The sequence below is a fragment of the Pristiophorus japonicus genome, chromosome 11, assembly GCF_044704955.1.
Source record: "Pristiophorus japonicus isolate sPriJap1 chromosome 11, sPriJap1.hap1, whole genome shotgun sequence".
Lineage (NCBI taxonomy): Eukaryota > Metazoa > Chordata > Chondrichthyes > Pristiophoridae > Pristiophorus > Pristiophorus japonicus.
In genome coordinates this window covers 109,699,852-109,718,053 of record NC_091987.1, presented here as the reverse complement: position 1 = coordinate 109,718,053, position 18,202 = coordinate 109,699,852, and the positions used below count along the sequence as shown (strand labels likewise).

At 43.8% G+C, this 18,202-nt stretch overlaps 1 protein-coding gene across 1 annotated transcript in view; it reads left to right on the top strand.

The window, feature by feature from the left end:
• cnksr2a (connector enhancer of kinase suppressor of Ras 2a) overlaps nt 1-18,202 on the top strand; it is a 799,210-nt gene that overhangs the window by 518,574 nt on the left and 262,434 nt on the right. Inside the window, exon 12 of the mRNA XM_070893873.1 lies at nt 11,460-11,689. Within this exon, the coding sequence (XP_070749974.1) occupies nt 11,460-11,689 (230 nt within the window). The remainder of the gene's footprint in view (nt 1-11,459; nt 11,690-18,202) is intronic.

The following is an 18,202-nucleotide window of genomic DNA, read 5'->3' as shown; positions in this document are numbered from 1 at the left end:
AGATACCAGAGCCATTTTAAGGCTCGGGCGTCCCGATGCAGCTCGCCGGATTGAGGACAGTGAAATATTGGCCAGCAGCAAGGTAAATCTGGGGTGGTGTGGGGTTAGTGGTCGCCATTGCGGATGGAAGGGAATGCCCGGGACAACAGTGACCCAAATTATTTGTGGTGCCCACAGGACTTCTTTGGTTCTATCTTCACTGAAACTGAAACAGATTTACTTTGCTGTTGGTCAATATTGCATGACACGCTCCGAGCAGTTCTGTCCTAAAATGGCAATCGGGGTCCAATGTAAATCATAGGATTTTAATTTGTGAAATAAAAGAGGTTTACCACCTGAAACTGGCAGGCACTTTGGCTGCCCAGAGTTGGCCACTAGTGGGTTAGAAATTGGTCTCAGGTACCCAAATGTGATAGCGGGCAGTGCATTGGCATTAAAGGGGCATTAAATCTACCGACCCCCTATTTGAGGCTGTTAATGCCCTATTAACGCTGATTTTGGGAAGTTAAAATTGACCCCATTATCTACCTACCAATAAACCAGAATGAGGAGTAGGAGTTGTCCAAGTACACAGCTGTAGAGTAGTTCCAAAATAAGGTATTTTGTTGGGTTAGTACTGCTATACCTTGATCATTTTTCTTATCGAACGTATAAGATTATGAAGGGGCATGACAAGGTGAATGCAGAGAGGATGTTTCCACTGATGGGAGAGACTAGAACTAGAGAGCACGATCTTAGAATAAGAGGCCGCCCATTTAAAACAGAGATGAGGAGAAATTTCTTCTCCCAGAGCGTTGTAAATCTGTAAAATTCGCTGCCTCAGAGAACTGTGGATGCTGGGACATTGAATAAATTTAAGACAGATATGGGAATAAGGGGTTATGTGGAGCGGGCAGGGAAGTGGAGCTGAGTCCATGATCAGATCAGCCATGATCTTATTGAATGGCAGAGCAGGCTCGAGGGGCCGCATGGCCTACTCCTGTTCCTATTTGTTATGTTCTTATAACTCTATAAATATAACTTTGTAAACAAATTTAAAGGGTGTAAATTTAGCCTGAAGTATTATTTCCTCATTCTTGTCCAGTTGTAGCTGGAGTTCGCATTGTCTATGAATTGTAATTATTAGCAAATATTAATAATTTGCAAAGCTGCCAGTGCTCCTAGTGTGCTACATTACACATATTGAATGTAGCAGAGCTTGCCGCTCAAATGTTTAGCCTGAGGAATTTCAATCCGCTATTCACTTGTCCACTGAATTGGCAAGTGGTAACATTTATTGATCCCATTTGGGGTGAAATAACACTGATATATGTTACTGTTGTATGCTATTATTGCACAGAGATTTCACTTCAGTTGATCTTTACTTTGCATTTGTGATAGGGTAAAGTAATGGCACCTGTATCCTTCCCTCCCCTTTTCTCATTAATAAACCCAAAATCTATAAGTCCTGTGGTCACCAATAATATTTTCCGCTCATTAAAATTTCTGTTTTTTGCTAATTTTGCATCACTTTCCCTCTTAAATGTTGGCCATAAGGTTTTAGCTAATCAGTTTTATTTTTTCCATCCAGTTTAGCCACATCAAATGGATTTTAACACAAGTCAATTGCCCTCACCGCGGGACAAACTATAAAGACACCCCAAGTGTAGCTTTTTCGCTGGATGTTCAGATGGAGTAGAGTTGACTATTCCATAAACTCTTATCGATTGTGTTCAACAGATTCTTTTATGAAATGAGTGTTTGTTACAACACGTCATCCAGTTGATGTGGTATATTTGGACTTTCAGAAGGCGTTCGACAAGGTCCCACACAAGAGATTGATGTGCAAAGTTAGAGCACATGGGATTGGGGGTAGTGTACTGACATGGATTGAGAACTGGTTGTCAGACAGGAAGCAAAGAGTAGGAGTAAATGGGTACTTTTCAGAATGGCAGGCAGTGACTAGTGGGGTACCGCAAGGTTCTGTGCTGGGGCCCCAGCTGTTTACACTGTACATTAATGATTTAGATGAGGGGATTAAATGTAGTATCTCCAAATTTGCGGATGACACTAAGTTGGGTGGCAGTGTGAGCTGCGAGGAGGATGCTGTGAGGCTGCAGAGCAACTTGGATAGGTTAGGTGAGTGGGCAAATGCATGGCAGATGAAGTATAATGTGGATAAATGTGAGGTTATCCACTTTGGTGGTAAAAACAGAGAGACAGACTATTATCTGAATGGTGACAGATTAGGAAAAGGGGAGGTGCAAAGAGACCTGGGTGTCATGGTACATCAGTCATTGAAGGTTGGCATGCAGGTGCAGCAGGCGGTTAAGAAAGCAAATGGCATGTTGGCCTTCATAGCAAGGGGATTTGAGTACAGGGGCAGGGAGGTGTTGCTACAGTTGTACAGGGCATTGGTGAGGCCACACCTGGAGTATTGTGTACAGTTTTGGTCTCCTAACCTGAGGAAGGACATTCTTGCTATTGAGGGAGTGCAGCGAAGGTTCACCAGACTGATTCCCGGGATGGCGGGACTGACCTATCAAGAAAGACTGGATCAACTGGGCTTGTATTCACTGGAGTTCAGAAGAATGAGAGGGGACCTCATAGAAACATTTAAAATTCTGACGGGGTTAGACAGGTTAGATGCAGGAAGAATGTTCCCAATGTTGGGGAAGTCCAGAACCAGAGGTCACAGTCTAAGGATAAGGGGTAAGCCATTTAGGACCGAGATGCGGAGGAACTTCTTCACCCAGAGAGTGGTGAACCTGTGGAATTCTCTACCACAGAAAGTTGTTGAGGCCAATTCACTAAATATATTCAAAAAGGAGTTAGATGAGGTCCTTACTACTAGGGGGATCAAGGGGTATGGCGAGAAAGCAGGAATGGGGTACTGAAGTTGAATGTTCAGCCATGAACTCATTGAATGGCGGTGCAGGCTAGAAGGGCCGAATGGCCTACTCCTGCACCTATTTTCTATGTTTCTATACTGTTGTTCACTAGTTGGCAGCCTTTTATACAGAAACCATTACCAAGTTGCCCTCTTGCCCTTGTACCTCCAACCTTTAAACAACTGGTAGAGACTGTTTGAGTTCCTGGTGCCAGCAGAGTGATAATGGATAACTTCAACCCCCCTCCCCAAGATTCTATAGCAAATAGCAGACATTTCAGTCTGATTTTGATCCTGAAATTTCACATATTGAGAACTACTTTGCTACTTTCTGTGAATTATTAAGATTTCAGATTAATAGGACTAGTTCTAAATGTATGCCTTTAAGACAAGCTATAACTAAATATTTAAACTGCTTCCAATTTTAAAGTCCACTGAAGGAGTTAAGTATATTGGAGTTACATGTTACCTGGAGCAGAGTAAAATATACCATATAAACGATGATTTTACAAGGTTTGTGTACAATGTTTTGTACATTAATGATTTAGACGAGGGGATTAAATGTAGTATCTCCAAATATGCGGATGACACTAAGTTGGGTGGCAGTGTGAGCTGCGAGGAGGATGCTATGAGGCTGCAGAGTGACTTGGATAGGTTAGGTGAGTGGGCAAATGCATGGCAGATTGAAGTATAATGTGGATAAATGTGAGGTTATCCACTTTGGTGGTAAAAACAGAGATACAGACTATTATCTGAATGGTGACAGATTAGGAAAAGGGGAGGTGCAACGAGACCTGGGTGCCATGGTACATCAGTCATTGAAGGTTGGCATGCAGGTACAGCAGGCGGTTAAGAAAGCAAATGGCATGTTGGCCTTCATAGCAAGGGGATTTGAGTACAGGGGCAGGGAGGTGTTACTACAGTTGTTCAGGGCCTTGGTGAGGCCACACCTGGAATATTGTGTTCAGTTTTGGTCTCCTAACTTGAGGAAGGACATTCTTGCTATTGAGGGAGTGCAGCGAAGGTTCACCAGACTGATTCCCAGGATGGCAGGACTGACATATCAAGAAAGACTGGATCAACTGGGCTTGTATTCACTGGAGTTCAGAAGAATGAGAGGGGATCTCATAGAATGAGAGGGGATCTCATAGAAACGTTTAAAATTCTGACGGTTTAGACAGGTTAGATGCAGGAAGAATGTTCCCAATGTTGGGGAAGTCCAGAACCAGGGGTCACAGTCTAAGGATAAGGGGTAAGCCATTTAGGACCGAGATGAGGAGAAACTTCTTCACCCAGAGAGTGGTGAACCTGTGGAATTCTCCACCACAGAAAGTTGTTGAGGCCAATTCACTAAATATATTCAAAAAGGAGTTAGATGTAGTCCTTACTACTAGGGGGATCAAGGGGTATGGCGAGAAAGCAGGAATGGGGTACTGAGGTTGCATGTTCAGCCATGAACTCATTGAATGGCATTGCAGGCTCGAAGGGCCGAATGGCCTACTCCTGCACCTATTTTCGATGTTTCTATGTTTCTATATCCTTACTCGATTCGAAGCACACCTCATTTCACAGCAAAGAAAATGTTCAGGCAAATGGAGCCTGCACTGGTGAGCAGCAGGAGCTTCATCTTAATGGGAAAGTCAGGTCCCATGTCGAACTTAACATTCTTTGGGTGAGTGCCCCCTCCAGCACTTACTATTCCTCTCACAAAATAGACTCATGACTGATCCACTGACCTGCTGAAGTTGGATTCTTTTTTCAAACACTGATACTGAATTGGAAAAGTTGCTACAAAACCTGTAATTTATTTCGAAGAAGTAAATCCCTGCGTTAGTTCCTGTTGCTGTCGAGGGCACCATTTTTTACATTGTAAGATTTTGCCCCTCAAGCCCAATATATTTCTACAGTATTTGTTGCTTGCAATATAGAACTTGAGGCAAAGTGTTGAGTGTGTGAAATTTCTTTGAGGGAGGCCTCCTGTAGCATTCCACAGTTTAGTTGATATGTTCATGAGAGGACAGCAAATCCATGTGCAACGACAGTTAGGTTTTTACATACAGTCATCAGTACCACAGGACTCTCATTTACTGGCCTAGAGTGTTCTTCCTGGACTTCTCGGAGGAGATCTTGCGTTGGCACCTCCATTTCATAAAAGAATTGCCACGTAACTATTTTGTCTCCTGGAAGTGGACCGTCAAATACCTTGGAGATTACTCGTTCCATGGACAGGAAGGTCACAACTACATTTACACCATAGAATCCTTCCAAGTCACCATCAAAGACATATGCCAAATCAGTCAAGTCAGCTGTCCACAGGTGCATCAAGTAAGTGTTAATATATCCATCACTTTCCTGTGGAAAGGAGGCATCAGCGTGACAGGACACAGAACTTGATTGCAATATTCTAGCTGAGGCCTAACCAGTGTTTTCTCAAGGTTTAGCAAAAATTCCTTTCTTTTGTACTCTCTCCCACTCTTAATAAAGCCAAGGATCCCATTTTTAACAGCCTTCTCAACTTGTGCTGCCACCTTCAAAGATTTGTGTCCATACACCTCCGGGTCCTCTCTTCCTGCACCCCCTTTAAAATTATATCATTTCGTTCATATTGTCTCTCCTCATTCTTACTACCAGAATGTATAATTTCACACTTCTCTGCATTAAATTTCATCTGCCATATGTCTGCCCATTTCACCAGTCTGTCTACATTCCCCTGAAGTCTGTTACTATCCTCTTCATTGTTTACTACATTTCCAAGTTTCATATCACCTGCAAATGTTGAAATTATGCCCTGTATACCCAAGTCCAGGTCGTTAATGTATATCAAAACAAGCAGTGGTCCTAATATCAATTATTTTATTACTATTTATTCCTCTAATAATATATACATTTTCAAAACAATTATAAATTAAAAAAATTAAAACTTAACTTATAAGAAATAGAAGCAGGTTTAGGCCATTTGACCCCTCGAGCCTGCTCCACCATTTAATAAAATCATGGCTGATCTGATCATGGACTCAGTTCCACTTCCCTGCCCGCTCCCCATATCCCTTTGTTCTCTTATCACTCAAAAATCTGTCATGACCCAGCCTCCACAGCCCTCTGGGGCAAAGAATTCCATAGATTTACAACCCTCTGGGAGAAGAAATTTGTCCTCATCTCAGTTTTTAATGGGTAGCCCCTTATTATGAGTCTATGCTCCCTAGTTTTAGTTTCCCCTATGAGTGGAATTATCCTATCTGCATCCAACTTGTCGAGCCTTCTCATTATCTTATATGTTTCAATAAGATGACCTCTCATTCTTCTGAACTCAAATGAGTATAGTCCCAACCTACCTTCATAAGTCAACCCCCTCATCTCTGGAATCAACCTAGTGAACCTTCTCTGAACAGTCTCCAATGCAAGTATATCCTTTCTTAAATACGGAGACCAAAACTGTACGCAGTACTCTAGATGTGGCCTCACCAATATTCTGTACAGTTGTAGCAGGACTTCTCTGCTTTTATACTGTATCCCCCTCTGCCTGTCATCTTGCTTTACCTTATTCTATATTCACCTTTCTTTTTAATTCACTTTTAATTATTATTTTATTTAGCTTTTATTTTTTGTACTATTTCTTATTAATTTTACTTTTTAAATCTGAGCTTGCCTTTTTTTGTTTCTCTGCTGAAACAAGTTTGTGAGAGGGATGTGCTCCTGAGGTGTTTGCGTGTATCTTTCTAGAAACACAGCTGTATTCTGTCGTCACTAATGTAGAGGTGATGATTAAAGTTGAATTTGTTTATTTGTCGGTTTAGTACCCCTTTAATAAGGGGGTATTTGTATTAATGTTCAACTAAAAATAATTGTAGAGGTGATGATGCATTTGCATTCTCTGGAGTTCTTACAAAAGACATGACATGGGTCCTTGATTCCTGCTGGTTTAAGCAAATTCATACACTCGCCACAGCTTCTTCATGCAAAGGATGGTAAACATACTATAGCCTACCCAAAGAGGCAGTTGAAGCAGAGGATATCTCGTATTTGAAGACCGCGATGGATACATTTTTAACAGATTGACATCAGAGTGAAGTTGGGTAAGACATCTGAGACCTTTGGGACCGTACAGGGGAGGAGATTGCCTCTCTTGATGCAAGTTCCTAAAGAAATTGAAGATAGGGAGAGGGGTATGGAGTTGTGGAGGAAATTTCCCAGAGTTTCTCCTGAAATTTACCACAGCCTTTTTTTTAACCACAGAAGTTAGCAGTACGACTACTGGTGCATTCGGTTGCTTTATTTAATGAATAGAGCCTTATGGTCTTTTCAAACATAGAAACATAGAAAATAGGTGCAGGGGTAGGCCATTCGGCCCTTCGAGCCTGCACCACCATTCAATAAGATCATGGCTGATCATCACCTCAGTACCCCTTTCCTGCTTTCCCTCCATACCCCTTGATCCCTTTAGCCGTAAGGGCCATATCTAACTCCCTCCTGAATATATCCAACGAACTGGCATCAACAACTCTCTACGGTAGAGAATTCCACAGGTTAACAACTCTCTGAGTGAAGAAGTTTCTCCTCAGCTCGGTCCTAAATGGCTTACCCTTATCCTTAGACTGTGTCCCCTGGTTCTGAACTTCCCTAACATTGGGAACATTCTTCCTGCATCTAACCTGTTCAATCCTGTCAGAAATTTATCTGTCTCTATGAGATCCCCTCTCATCCTTCTAAACTCCAGTGAATACAGACCCAGTCGATCCAGTCTCTCCTCATATGTCAGTCCTGCCATCCCGGGAATCATTCTGGTGAACCTTTGCTGCACTCCCTCAATAGCAAGAACGTTCTTCCTCAGATTAGGAGACCAAAACTGACACAATATTCCAGGTGAGGCCTCACCAAAGCCCTGTACAACTGCAGTAAGACCTCCCTGTTCCTATACTCAAATCCCCTAGCTATGAAGGCCAACATGCCATTTGCCTTCTTCACTGCCTGCTGTACCTGCATGCCAACCTTCAATGACTGATGTACCATGACACCCAGGTCTTGTTGCATCTCCCCTTTTCCTAATCTGCCGCCATTCAGATAATAATCTGCCTTCGTGTTTTTGCCACCAGTGGATAACCTCACATTTATCCACATTATACTGCATCTGCCATGCATTTGCCCACTCACCTAACCTGTCCAATCACCCTGCAGCCTCTTAGCATCCTCCTCACAGCTCACACAGCCACCCAGCTTTGAGTCATCTGCAAACTTGGAAATATTACTCTCAATTCCTTCATCTAAATCATTGATGTATATTGTAAATAGCTGGGGTCCCAGCACTGAGCCCTGCGGCACCCCACTAGTCACTGCCTGCCATTCTGAAAAGGACCCGTTTAACCCGACTCTCTGCTTCCTATCTGCCAATCAGTTCTCTATCCACATCAGTACCTTACCCCCAATACCATGTGTTTTTATTTTGCACACCAATCTCTTGTGTGGGACCTTGTCAAAAGCCTTTTGAAAATCCAAATACACCACATCCACTGGTTCTCCCTTGTCCACTCTACTAGTTACATACTCAAAAAATTCCAGAAGATTTGTCAAGCATGATTTTTCTTTCATAGATCCATGCTGACGCCAAATGCGCTGTTATTTCAACTTTAATAATTGATTCCAACATTTTCCCCACTACTGATGTCAGGCTAACCGGTCTATAATTACATTAGCTACCCTCCAGTCCATAGGAACTGATCTAGAGTCGATAGACTGTTGGAAAATTATCACCAATGCATCCACTATTTCTAGGGCCAATTCCTTAAGTACTCTGGGATGCAGACTATCAGGCCCTGGGGATTTATCGGCCTTCAATCCCATCAATTTCCCTAACACAATTTCCCGACTAAAAAGGATTTCCTTCAGTTCCTCCTGCTCACTAGACCCTCGGTCTCCTAGTATTTCCGGAAGGTTATTTGTGTCTTCCTTCATGAAGACAGAGCCAAAGTATTTGTTCCAACTGGTCTGCCATTTCTTTGTTCCCCATTATAAATTCACCTGATTCTGACTGCAGGGGACCTATGTTTGTCTTCACTAATCTTTTTCTTTTCACATATCTATAGAAGTTTTTGCAGTCAGTTTTTATGTTCCCAGCAAGCTTCCTCTCATACTCTATTTTTCTCCTCCTAATTAAACCCTTTGTCCTCCTCTGCTGAATTCTAAATTTCTCCCAGTCCTCGGGTTTGCTGCTTTTTCTGGCCAATTTATATGCCTCTTCCTTGGATTTAACACTCAACTTAATTTCCCTTGTTAGCCATGGTTGAGCCACCTTCTCCGTTTTATTTTTACTCCAGACAGGGATGTACAATTGTTGAAGTTCATCCATGTGATCTTTAAATGTTTGCCATTGCCTATCCACTATCAACCCTTTAAGTATCATTCACCAGTCTATTCTAGCCAATTCACATCTCATGCCATCAAAGTTACCTTTCCTTAAGTTCAGGACCCTAGTCTCTGAATTAACTGTATCACTCTCCATCTTAATAAAGAATTCTACCATATTATGGTCACTCTTCCCCAGGGGGCCTCGCACAACAAGATTGCTAATTAGTCCTTTCTCGTTACACATCACCCAGTATAGGATGGCCTGCCCTCAAGTTGGTTCCTCGACATATTGGTCTAGAAAACCATCCCTAATACACTCCAGTTCATATTTTTATTCCTGAGATGTGGGCATCGCAGGCAAGGCCTGCATTTTATTGCCCAACCCTTGTTGCCCTTGAGAAGGTTCTTCTTGAACTGATGCAGTCCATGTTCTGAAGGCGTTCCCATAATATTGTGAGGTAGGCACTTCCAGGATCTTAACCCAGGGACGATGAAGGAAAGATTGGAGTTTGACTTTACAAATTTGGGCCTGGGCTTTCCTTCACTTGCCCCAGGAGGGCCAGGGTTAAACTCCAGACTGGTGGCTGCTGCCAATGAGGGAAATGCTTACATTGCTGCAGTGGGAACATCACTGCAGCACCCAAAGAAGCCGAGACAAGGTTAAAGGGACACAGGGCACTGAAGGGATATTTAAATGTTAGGCTTCAAGCTGAGAAAGGTGTCTGATAAAGGTAAGGATGCGCAGCCCAATGAATGGAATAAATGGCCACTACAGGGCTTTCTTCCCCCAAAAGGGATTACCACCTCACCTCTCCTGGCAGTCCATGGGAATAGAGGAAGTCAGGGAAATGGGGTGACTTGCTGGCCCCACCTCCTGTCATAACTGGTATGTGGTGGGTAGGATAGAATGTCTGGCAGCCTGCCAAATGGGGGAAAATATAGGTTGGAGAAGGGAGGTGGCAGTAGGCATCATTACCCCATTTTCCTGTTTTCACCTGAGTTAGGGTGGAAAAGCAGAAGAAAAGCCAGAAAAGTCTTTAGAGCTCTTGCAAATCAGAATTAGTTCAGACCAGTTTAAAAAAACTGAAAAACCTCAAAGAATATTCTGTTGCAAATAATTTTTGCTCTTTACAAAATGGATGGTTAAGTTGAACAAAAAGAACTCCCAAGGAACTTACCTTCCCTTTTAATAAGGAACATTTGAAAACACATTTGCCAGTCTGCTATAATTTACAATTTGGAAATGTAGGTAATTGAACCCAAGATTTACAATGGCTTATTTATATTACTTTTTCTTCACTTCCTCCTTTCCTAATGGAGATGTCCCACCTCTGTTCAGCAAGTCTGCACCCAATCTTGTTTCAATTCAGGATCTAACAGCGTGAGTGCTCACAGAGGATAACCCATGTTCTACCAAGTAGTACTGAACATGGGATAACTACTCAGCGGAATGTAATCATTGATACAATTTCGCAGAATTATGGTATTTGGAAGCAGTACTGCTGACTGAAGTAACCTAATTTTCCATCTGCTGAGAGCTTTAAAAAAAATTGCTATTATCTGGTTTCTGATTTTCCGCAGTCTCCCGAGTGCTGGCAGTTTTGAACTGCTCCTGAGGAAAGCAGCGCAGACACTGCTACTGACTTCCAACAGATTTCTCCCTTTCATGTTCAGTGCTATTTTCAGCAGAGAGAAGGCCAGACAAAATCTGGTATATCACTTCTTCATTCCAGGTCGAAGAATCCAGGACTACAGCCTAGAATCTGGTCTCAATGGGATGAAACTCTAGTTGTGTGGTAAAAAATGTAAACATGAATCTTGGGTGGAATTCTGATCATCGCCCCCACCACCACCACCTCCTCCGCCTGCCGCAGGTCGAGGAGATTGCTTGGAACATGTTTGGCAAGCATGTCAAGATTTAAATATGCTCACCACTGAGGGGGAAAAATGCAAATCTTGTGCATTAACTGTACTTTTGCCAACATAACTGCAGTCGTTCTCCAGGGAAAGGGGAGCACATGCTTGTTACCTGATTTTTGAGGTGGAGAGTAGAAAATAATCTCTGGTTGTTCCACCACGAGAACAGCTGTTGAAACATCATGGCATTTTTATATGGCTTTATATCGAGAAAATGAGCACTGTAGCAGTTAAATGTTTTATAGGGCAGTTCTTTTTTAACAAAGCCTTTTCATGTGCATGTTTATTGCTCATTACAAGGCTACTTATTATGTATTATTTCTGTTAAACATAGAAAGTTCGCTGATGAGGTACATGAGTGATGACAAGATCCCTATCATTCAAGAGGAGTATTTAGTGAAAAGAGACACAGGCAAAAGATCCAGAAAGAAGAGTGACAAGTTAAGCAGCCCTAACCATCCCACCAGCCACTATGCACTGCCAACCCCAGTGCACCTAGATGCTGTTCGACAGGATTCCCTGAGTACACCGTTGCCAGAAACCAACACCATCACTCTGTACCATGTAAGTAAATGATGGCTTTAAATTTCTCAAACAATCTCTGACTCAGTACCAACAAAGTTTGTCTTGAATAGTCCCTTCTCAGGGATGCTTTATCCTCATGAATGCAACTAGATAGAAGTGCACCTAGTTTCAAAAACCTTGGTATTCTTTGGAGGCGTTTAGTGGCAATATAAAAATTTTGAAAATGATCACTTTTAGTTAATGCAGGCAGACAAAGGCAGTGGAAATGTTCTCCAGTGCTGTAGGTTGTATTCCAATTTCATATTACGAACGAATACCTACATCCGGATAAGTGTGAGATAACGCATTTGGGGAGGTCTAACAAGGCAAGGGAATACACATTAAATGGTACAACACTGAAAAGTGTAGAGGAACAAAGGGACCTTGGAGTTCAGGTCCACAGATCCTTAAAGGTAGCAGGCCAGGTAGATAAGGTGGTTAAGAAGACATATGGAATACTTGCCTTTATTAGTTGAGGCATGGAATACAAGAGCAAGGAGGTTATGCTTAAACTGTATAAAACACTGGTTAGGCCGCAGCTGGAGTACTGTGTGCAGTTCTGGTCACCACATTACAGGAAAGATGTGATTGCACTGGAAAGGGTGCAGAGAAGATTTACAGGAATGTTACCTGGGCTGGAGAATTTTGGTTATGAGGAAAGATTGGAGGTGCTGGGTCTGTTTTCTTTGGAACAGCGGAGGCTGAGGGGAGACCTGATTGAGGTGTATAAAATTATGAGTGGATAGGAAGGACTTGTTTCACTTGGCAGAGGGGTCAACAACCAAGGGACATAGATTTAAAGTAATTGGGAGGAGGTTTAGAGGAGATATGAGGGGAAATTTCTTCACAAAGAGGGTGTTGGGGGTCTGGAACTCACTGTCTGAAAGGGTGGTAGAGGCAGAAACCCTCACCACATTTAAAAAATACTTGGATGGGCATTTAAGTGCTGTAACCTACAGGGTTATGGACCAAGAGCTGGAAAGCACGATTAGGCTGGATAGCTCTTGGTCGGCCGGTGTGGACACGATGGGCCGAAATGACCTCCTTCCGTGCTGTAAATTTCTGTGGATTCTATGATCAGTGCAAGACAATATGCTTGGGAATGATTTACAAACTAATTCAAGATGGTGGCATTAATTCAACTCCAAATACAATATGAAATAATATTCATTAAGGATTGAACCTGACTATTTCAGCTACCATTAGGCAGTGGATATGATGAGATTGAGGAGCTCCAGGTGGTGTGACATAGGAAAAAGAACCGATTGTGATATTAACCTGGAAATATAAAGCATCCTGTGACGGTCTGTAATATTACAGGTTCCTTACCCTCATAAGTTGTATACCATGGAGTCATTTAATTGATCAGTACAAAAACAATTTTGTTCAAAATAAATGTTGTTGAGATGAAGGCAAATACTTATTCTTTCCAGACACACAAAAATGTGATTGACTCTTAACTGCCCTCGGAAATGGCTTAGCAAACTACACCGTTGTATCAAACTACTACAAAGAGGTATAAGAATAATACAGCCAGATAGAGCACCCAGCATCCATCCAGCCATCGTATGCAGACAAGACAAAGTCACACCAAGCCCAGTCGACTTTGCAAAGTCCTCCTCACTAACATCTGGGGAGTTGTACCAAAATTGGGAGAGCTGTCCCACAGACTAGTCAAGCAACAACCATAGTCACAGAATCATACCTATCAATCAACATCACAGACTTATCCATAACCAATCCTGGGTATGTCCTGTCCCATCGGCACAGTTGTATAGGAGTCCACAACGTTAACTCCAGACCCACTTTTAAAAAAGGAGGGAGAGAGAAAACAGGGAATTATAGACCGGTCAGCCTGACATCGGTAGTGGGTAAAATGATGGAATCAATTATTAAGGATGTCATAACAGTGCATTTGGAAAGAGGTGACATGATAGGTCCAAGTCAGCATGGATTTGTGAAAGGGAAATCATGCTTGACAAATCTTCTGGAATTTTTTGAGGATGTTTCCAGTAGAGTGGATAAGGGAGAACCAGTTGATGTGGTATATTTGGACTTTCAGAAGGCGTTCGACAAGGTCCCACACAAGAGATTGATGTGCAAAGTTAGAGCACATGGGATTGGGGGTAGTGTACTGACATGGATTGAGAACTGGTTGTCAGACAGGAAGCAAAGAGTAGGAGTAAATGGGTACTTTTCAGAATGGCAGGCAGTGACTAGTGGGGTACCGCAAGGTTCTGTGCTGGGGCCCCAGCTGTTTACACTGTACATTAATGATTTAGATGAGGGGATTAGATGTAGTATCTCCAAATTTGCGGATGACACTAAGTTGGGTGGCAGTGTGAGCTGCGAGGAGGATGCTGTGAGGCTGCAGAGCGACTTGGATAGGTTAGGTGAGTGGGCAAATGCATGGCAGATGAAGTATAATGTGGATAAATGTGAGGTTATCCACTTTGGTGGTAAAAACAGAGAGACAGACTATTATCTGAATGGTGACAGATTAGGAAAAGGGGAGGTGCAAAGAGACCTGGGTGTCATGGTACATCAGTCATTGAAGGTTGGCATGCAGGTGCAGCAGGCGGTTAAGAAAGCAAATGGCATGTTGGCCTTCATAGCAAGGGGATTTGAGTACAGGGGCAGGGAGGTGTTGCTACAGTTGTACAGGGCATTGGTGAGGCCACACCTGGAGTATTGTGTACAGTTTTGGTCTCCTAACCTGAGGAAGGACATTCTTGCTATTGAGGGAGTGCAGCGAAGGTTCACCAGACTGATTCCCGGGATGGCGGGACTGACCTATCAAGAAAGACTGGATCAACTGGGCTTGTATTCACTGGAGTTCAGAAGAATGAGAGGGGACCTCATAGAAACATATAAAATTCTGACGGGGTTAGACAGGTTAGATGCAGGAAGAATGTTCCCAATGTTGGGGAAGTCCAGAACCAGGGGTCACAGTCTAAGGATAAGGGGTAAGCCATTTAGGACCGAGATGCGGAGGAACTTCTTCACCCAGAGAGTGGTGAACCTGTGGAATTCTCTACCACAGAAAGTTGTTGAGGCCAATTCACTAAATATATTCAAAAAGGAGTTAGATGAGGTCCTTACTGCTAGGGGGATCAAGGGGTATGGCGAGAAAGCAGGAATGGGGTACTGAAGTTGAATGTTCAGCCATGAACTCATTGAATGGCGGTGCAAGCTAGAAGGGCCGAATGGCCTACTCCTGCACCTATTTTCTATGTTTCTATGTTTCTATGTTTCTACCCCATGAAGTTTTAGATCTTATATCTCAAGGAGGATACAGACAGGCTAAGTGTGTGGGCAAGAACATGGCAAATGGAATATAATGTAGAGAAATGTGGTTATTCACTTTGGTTAGTAAAATAGTATTTTTTAAACAGTGAGAGATTGAGAAATGTTGGTGATCAGAGGGGCCTGTGTGTCCTTGTACACGAATCATTGAAAGTTAACATGCAGGTGCAGCAAGCAATTAAGAAAACAAATAGTGTGTTGGCCTTTATTACAAGAGGATTTGAGTATAAGAGTAAAGAGGGCCAATATTGTCTCTTCCTTTAAAGCCTGTTACTGCTGAAAATCGGCGGCCACACCGCAGAGTGCAATGGGCGCTGATTTTTCGTGTAATGGCTGCCATTTTAAAAATTCTGCTCCTGCGGTATCCCGGCAGTGACCCGTGCTCCCCCCCTCCCCCTCCCGATGGCGAAATTCCACCGAAAAAATGTTGCTCCCGCCGCGCGGTGCCAAAAGCTGTTATTTTTCTGCCAGTGCAGTGAGGTTGTCGTCCTTCTAAAATGGTGGTGAGGCTCCCATTAAAGGGGAGGACCGACTGCCGCTGCCAGCGTGTTGTTTTTTGTCGACCGACTGCCATGTTGGGCTGGCACTTTTGCCTCTGGGTTCGGTCAGGCTGCCAACAGGCAGCCTGGCACCCCCTCTTAGGTGCCAGGCCTCTGGCCCGGCCAAAACCTTCCCTGGTGGCCCATGGACCGAATTCAAACAATCGCGCAGGCTCTCCCCTTTAACTGAAGGTGAGAGCTGTGGTGACACGGCACCATGATGACGTCATCAGCGCTACGCTGATGACTGACAGTGGCGGCCACTCTGCCCATCCCCAACATCCGCCCCTTGAGAGTCCGAACTTCCGCTCACCGCCGCATATCTGCCCCCATTACGACCAACTTCCGGTCCGCTGAAAAAAAAGCCAAAAGCGGAATTTCGCTCGAGGCCGCCACATCCACTGTGCCGGTAAAAACACGAGAAACAGGGTAGGTGCGCCCCATTTCCAGCAGTGGGCAATTTCGGCCCCAAGATGTCTCTCTGCAATTTTATCGGGCCCTGGTGAGACCACACCTGGAGTATTGTGTACAGTTTTGGTTTCCTTACCTAAGGAAGGATATACTTGCCATAGAGTGAGTGCAATGAAGGTTCACCAGACTGATTCCTGGGATGGGGGGAATGAGGTGAGATTGAGAAGACTAGGCCTATATTCTCTAGAATTTAGAAGAATGAGAGATGGTCTCATTGAAGCATATAACATTCTTACAGGGCTCGACATGGTAGATGCAGGAAGGATGCTTCACCTGGCTGGGGAGTCTAGAACCGGGGAGTCTAGAACCAGGGGGTCACAGTCTCAGAATAAGGGGTTTGGCCATTTAGGACTGAGATGAGGAGAAATGTCTTCACTCAGAGGGTGAAGAATCTTTGGAATTCTCTACCCCAGAGGGCTGTGGCTGCTCAGTCGTTGAGTATATTCAAGACAGAGATTGATAGATTTTTCAATATTAAGGATATCAAGGGATATGGGGATAGTGCAGGAAAGTGGAGTTGAGGTAGAAGATCAGCCATGATCTCATTAAATGGTGGAGCAGGCTCGACTGGCTGAATGATCTATTCCTTCATCTAGTTCTTAATTTTCTTATATTATGGCATCAGGTCAAATATGAACAAGGAAACCTCCTGCTAATTACTATCTATCGCCCTACCACAGCTGATGAATTAATACTTCTCATGTTGCATACCACTTAGAAGAAGCTCTGAGAGTAGCAAGGTCACAAAATGTACTCTTGGTGGGGAACTTCAATGTCAATCACCAAGAGTGGCTTGGTAACACTACTGACCAAGCTGGCCGAGTCCTGAAGGACATAGCTGCCAGACTAGGTTTGCAGTAGGTGGTGAGAGATCCACCACAAGGGATAAACCTACTTGACCTGTCCTCACCAATCTACCTGTCCATGACAGTATTGGTAGGAATGATCACCGCACAATCCTTGTGGAGACGAAGTTCCGTCTTCACACGGAGGACACTCTATTGTGCTGTGTGGCACCACCACAGTGCCAAATTGAATAGATTCAGAACAGATCTCGTACCTCAAAACTGGGCATCCATTAGGCACTGTGAGCAATCAGCAGCAACAGAATTGTATTCCACCACAATCTGTAACCTCATGGTCTGGCAAATCCCTCACTTTACTATTACCATCAAGCCAGAGGACCAAACCTGGTTCAATGCAGAGTGTCGGAGAGCATGTCATGAACAGCACCAGGCATACCTGGAAAAAGAGGTGCCAACCTGGTGAAGTTACAACACAGAACTACATGCATGTTAACAACAGAAGCAGCAAGCTATAGAAGCAGCTAAGCAATCCCACAACTAAACAATCAGATCAAAGCACTACCACATCCAATCGTGAATGGTGGTGGAAAATTAAACAACTAACGGGAGGAGGAGGCTCCATAAACATTCCCATCCTCAACAATGGCAGAGCCCCGCACATGAATGCAAAAGACAAGGCTGAAGCATTCGCAACCATCTTCAGCCAGAAGTGCCGAGTGGATAATCCAAAACGGCCTCCTCCTGAGGTCTCCACTTTCACAGATGCCAGTCTTCACCCAGTTCGATTCACTCCATGTGATATCAGGAAACGTCTGAGCACACCGGAGACGTGGGCCCTGACAACATCCCGGCTGTCATGCTGAAGACGTATGCTCCAGAACTAGCTTCGCCTCTAGCCAAGCTTTTCGAGTACAGCTACAACACTGGCATCTACCCGACAAAGTGGAAAATTGCACAGGTATGTCCTGTCCACAAAAAGCAGGACAATTCCAATCTGGCCAATTACTACCCAATCAAATTACTCGCAATCATCAGCAGAGTGATGGAAGGTGTTATCGACAGTGCAATCAAGTGGCACTTACTCATCAATAACCTGCTCACCGATGCTCAGTTTGAGTTCCACCAGGACCACTCAGCTCCAGACCTCATTACAGCTTTGGTCCAAACATGGACGAAAAAGCTGAATTCCAGAAGTGAGGTGAGAGTGACTGCCAAGCATCATTTGACCGAGTGTGGCACCTCAGAGCCCCAGTAAAATTTAAGTCACTGGGGCTCAGGGGGAAAACTCGCCACTGTCTGGAGACACAAAGGAAGATGGTTGTTGAAGGCCAGTCATCTCAACGTCAGGACATTGTTTTCAGGGCAGTGTCCTAGGACCAACCATCTTCAGC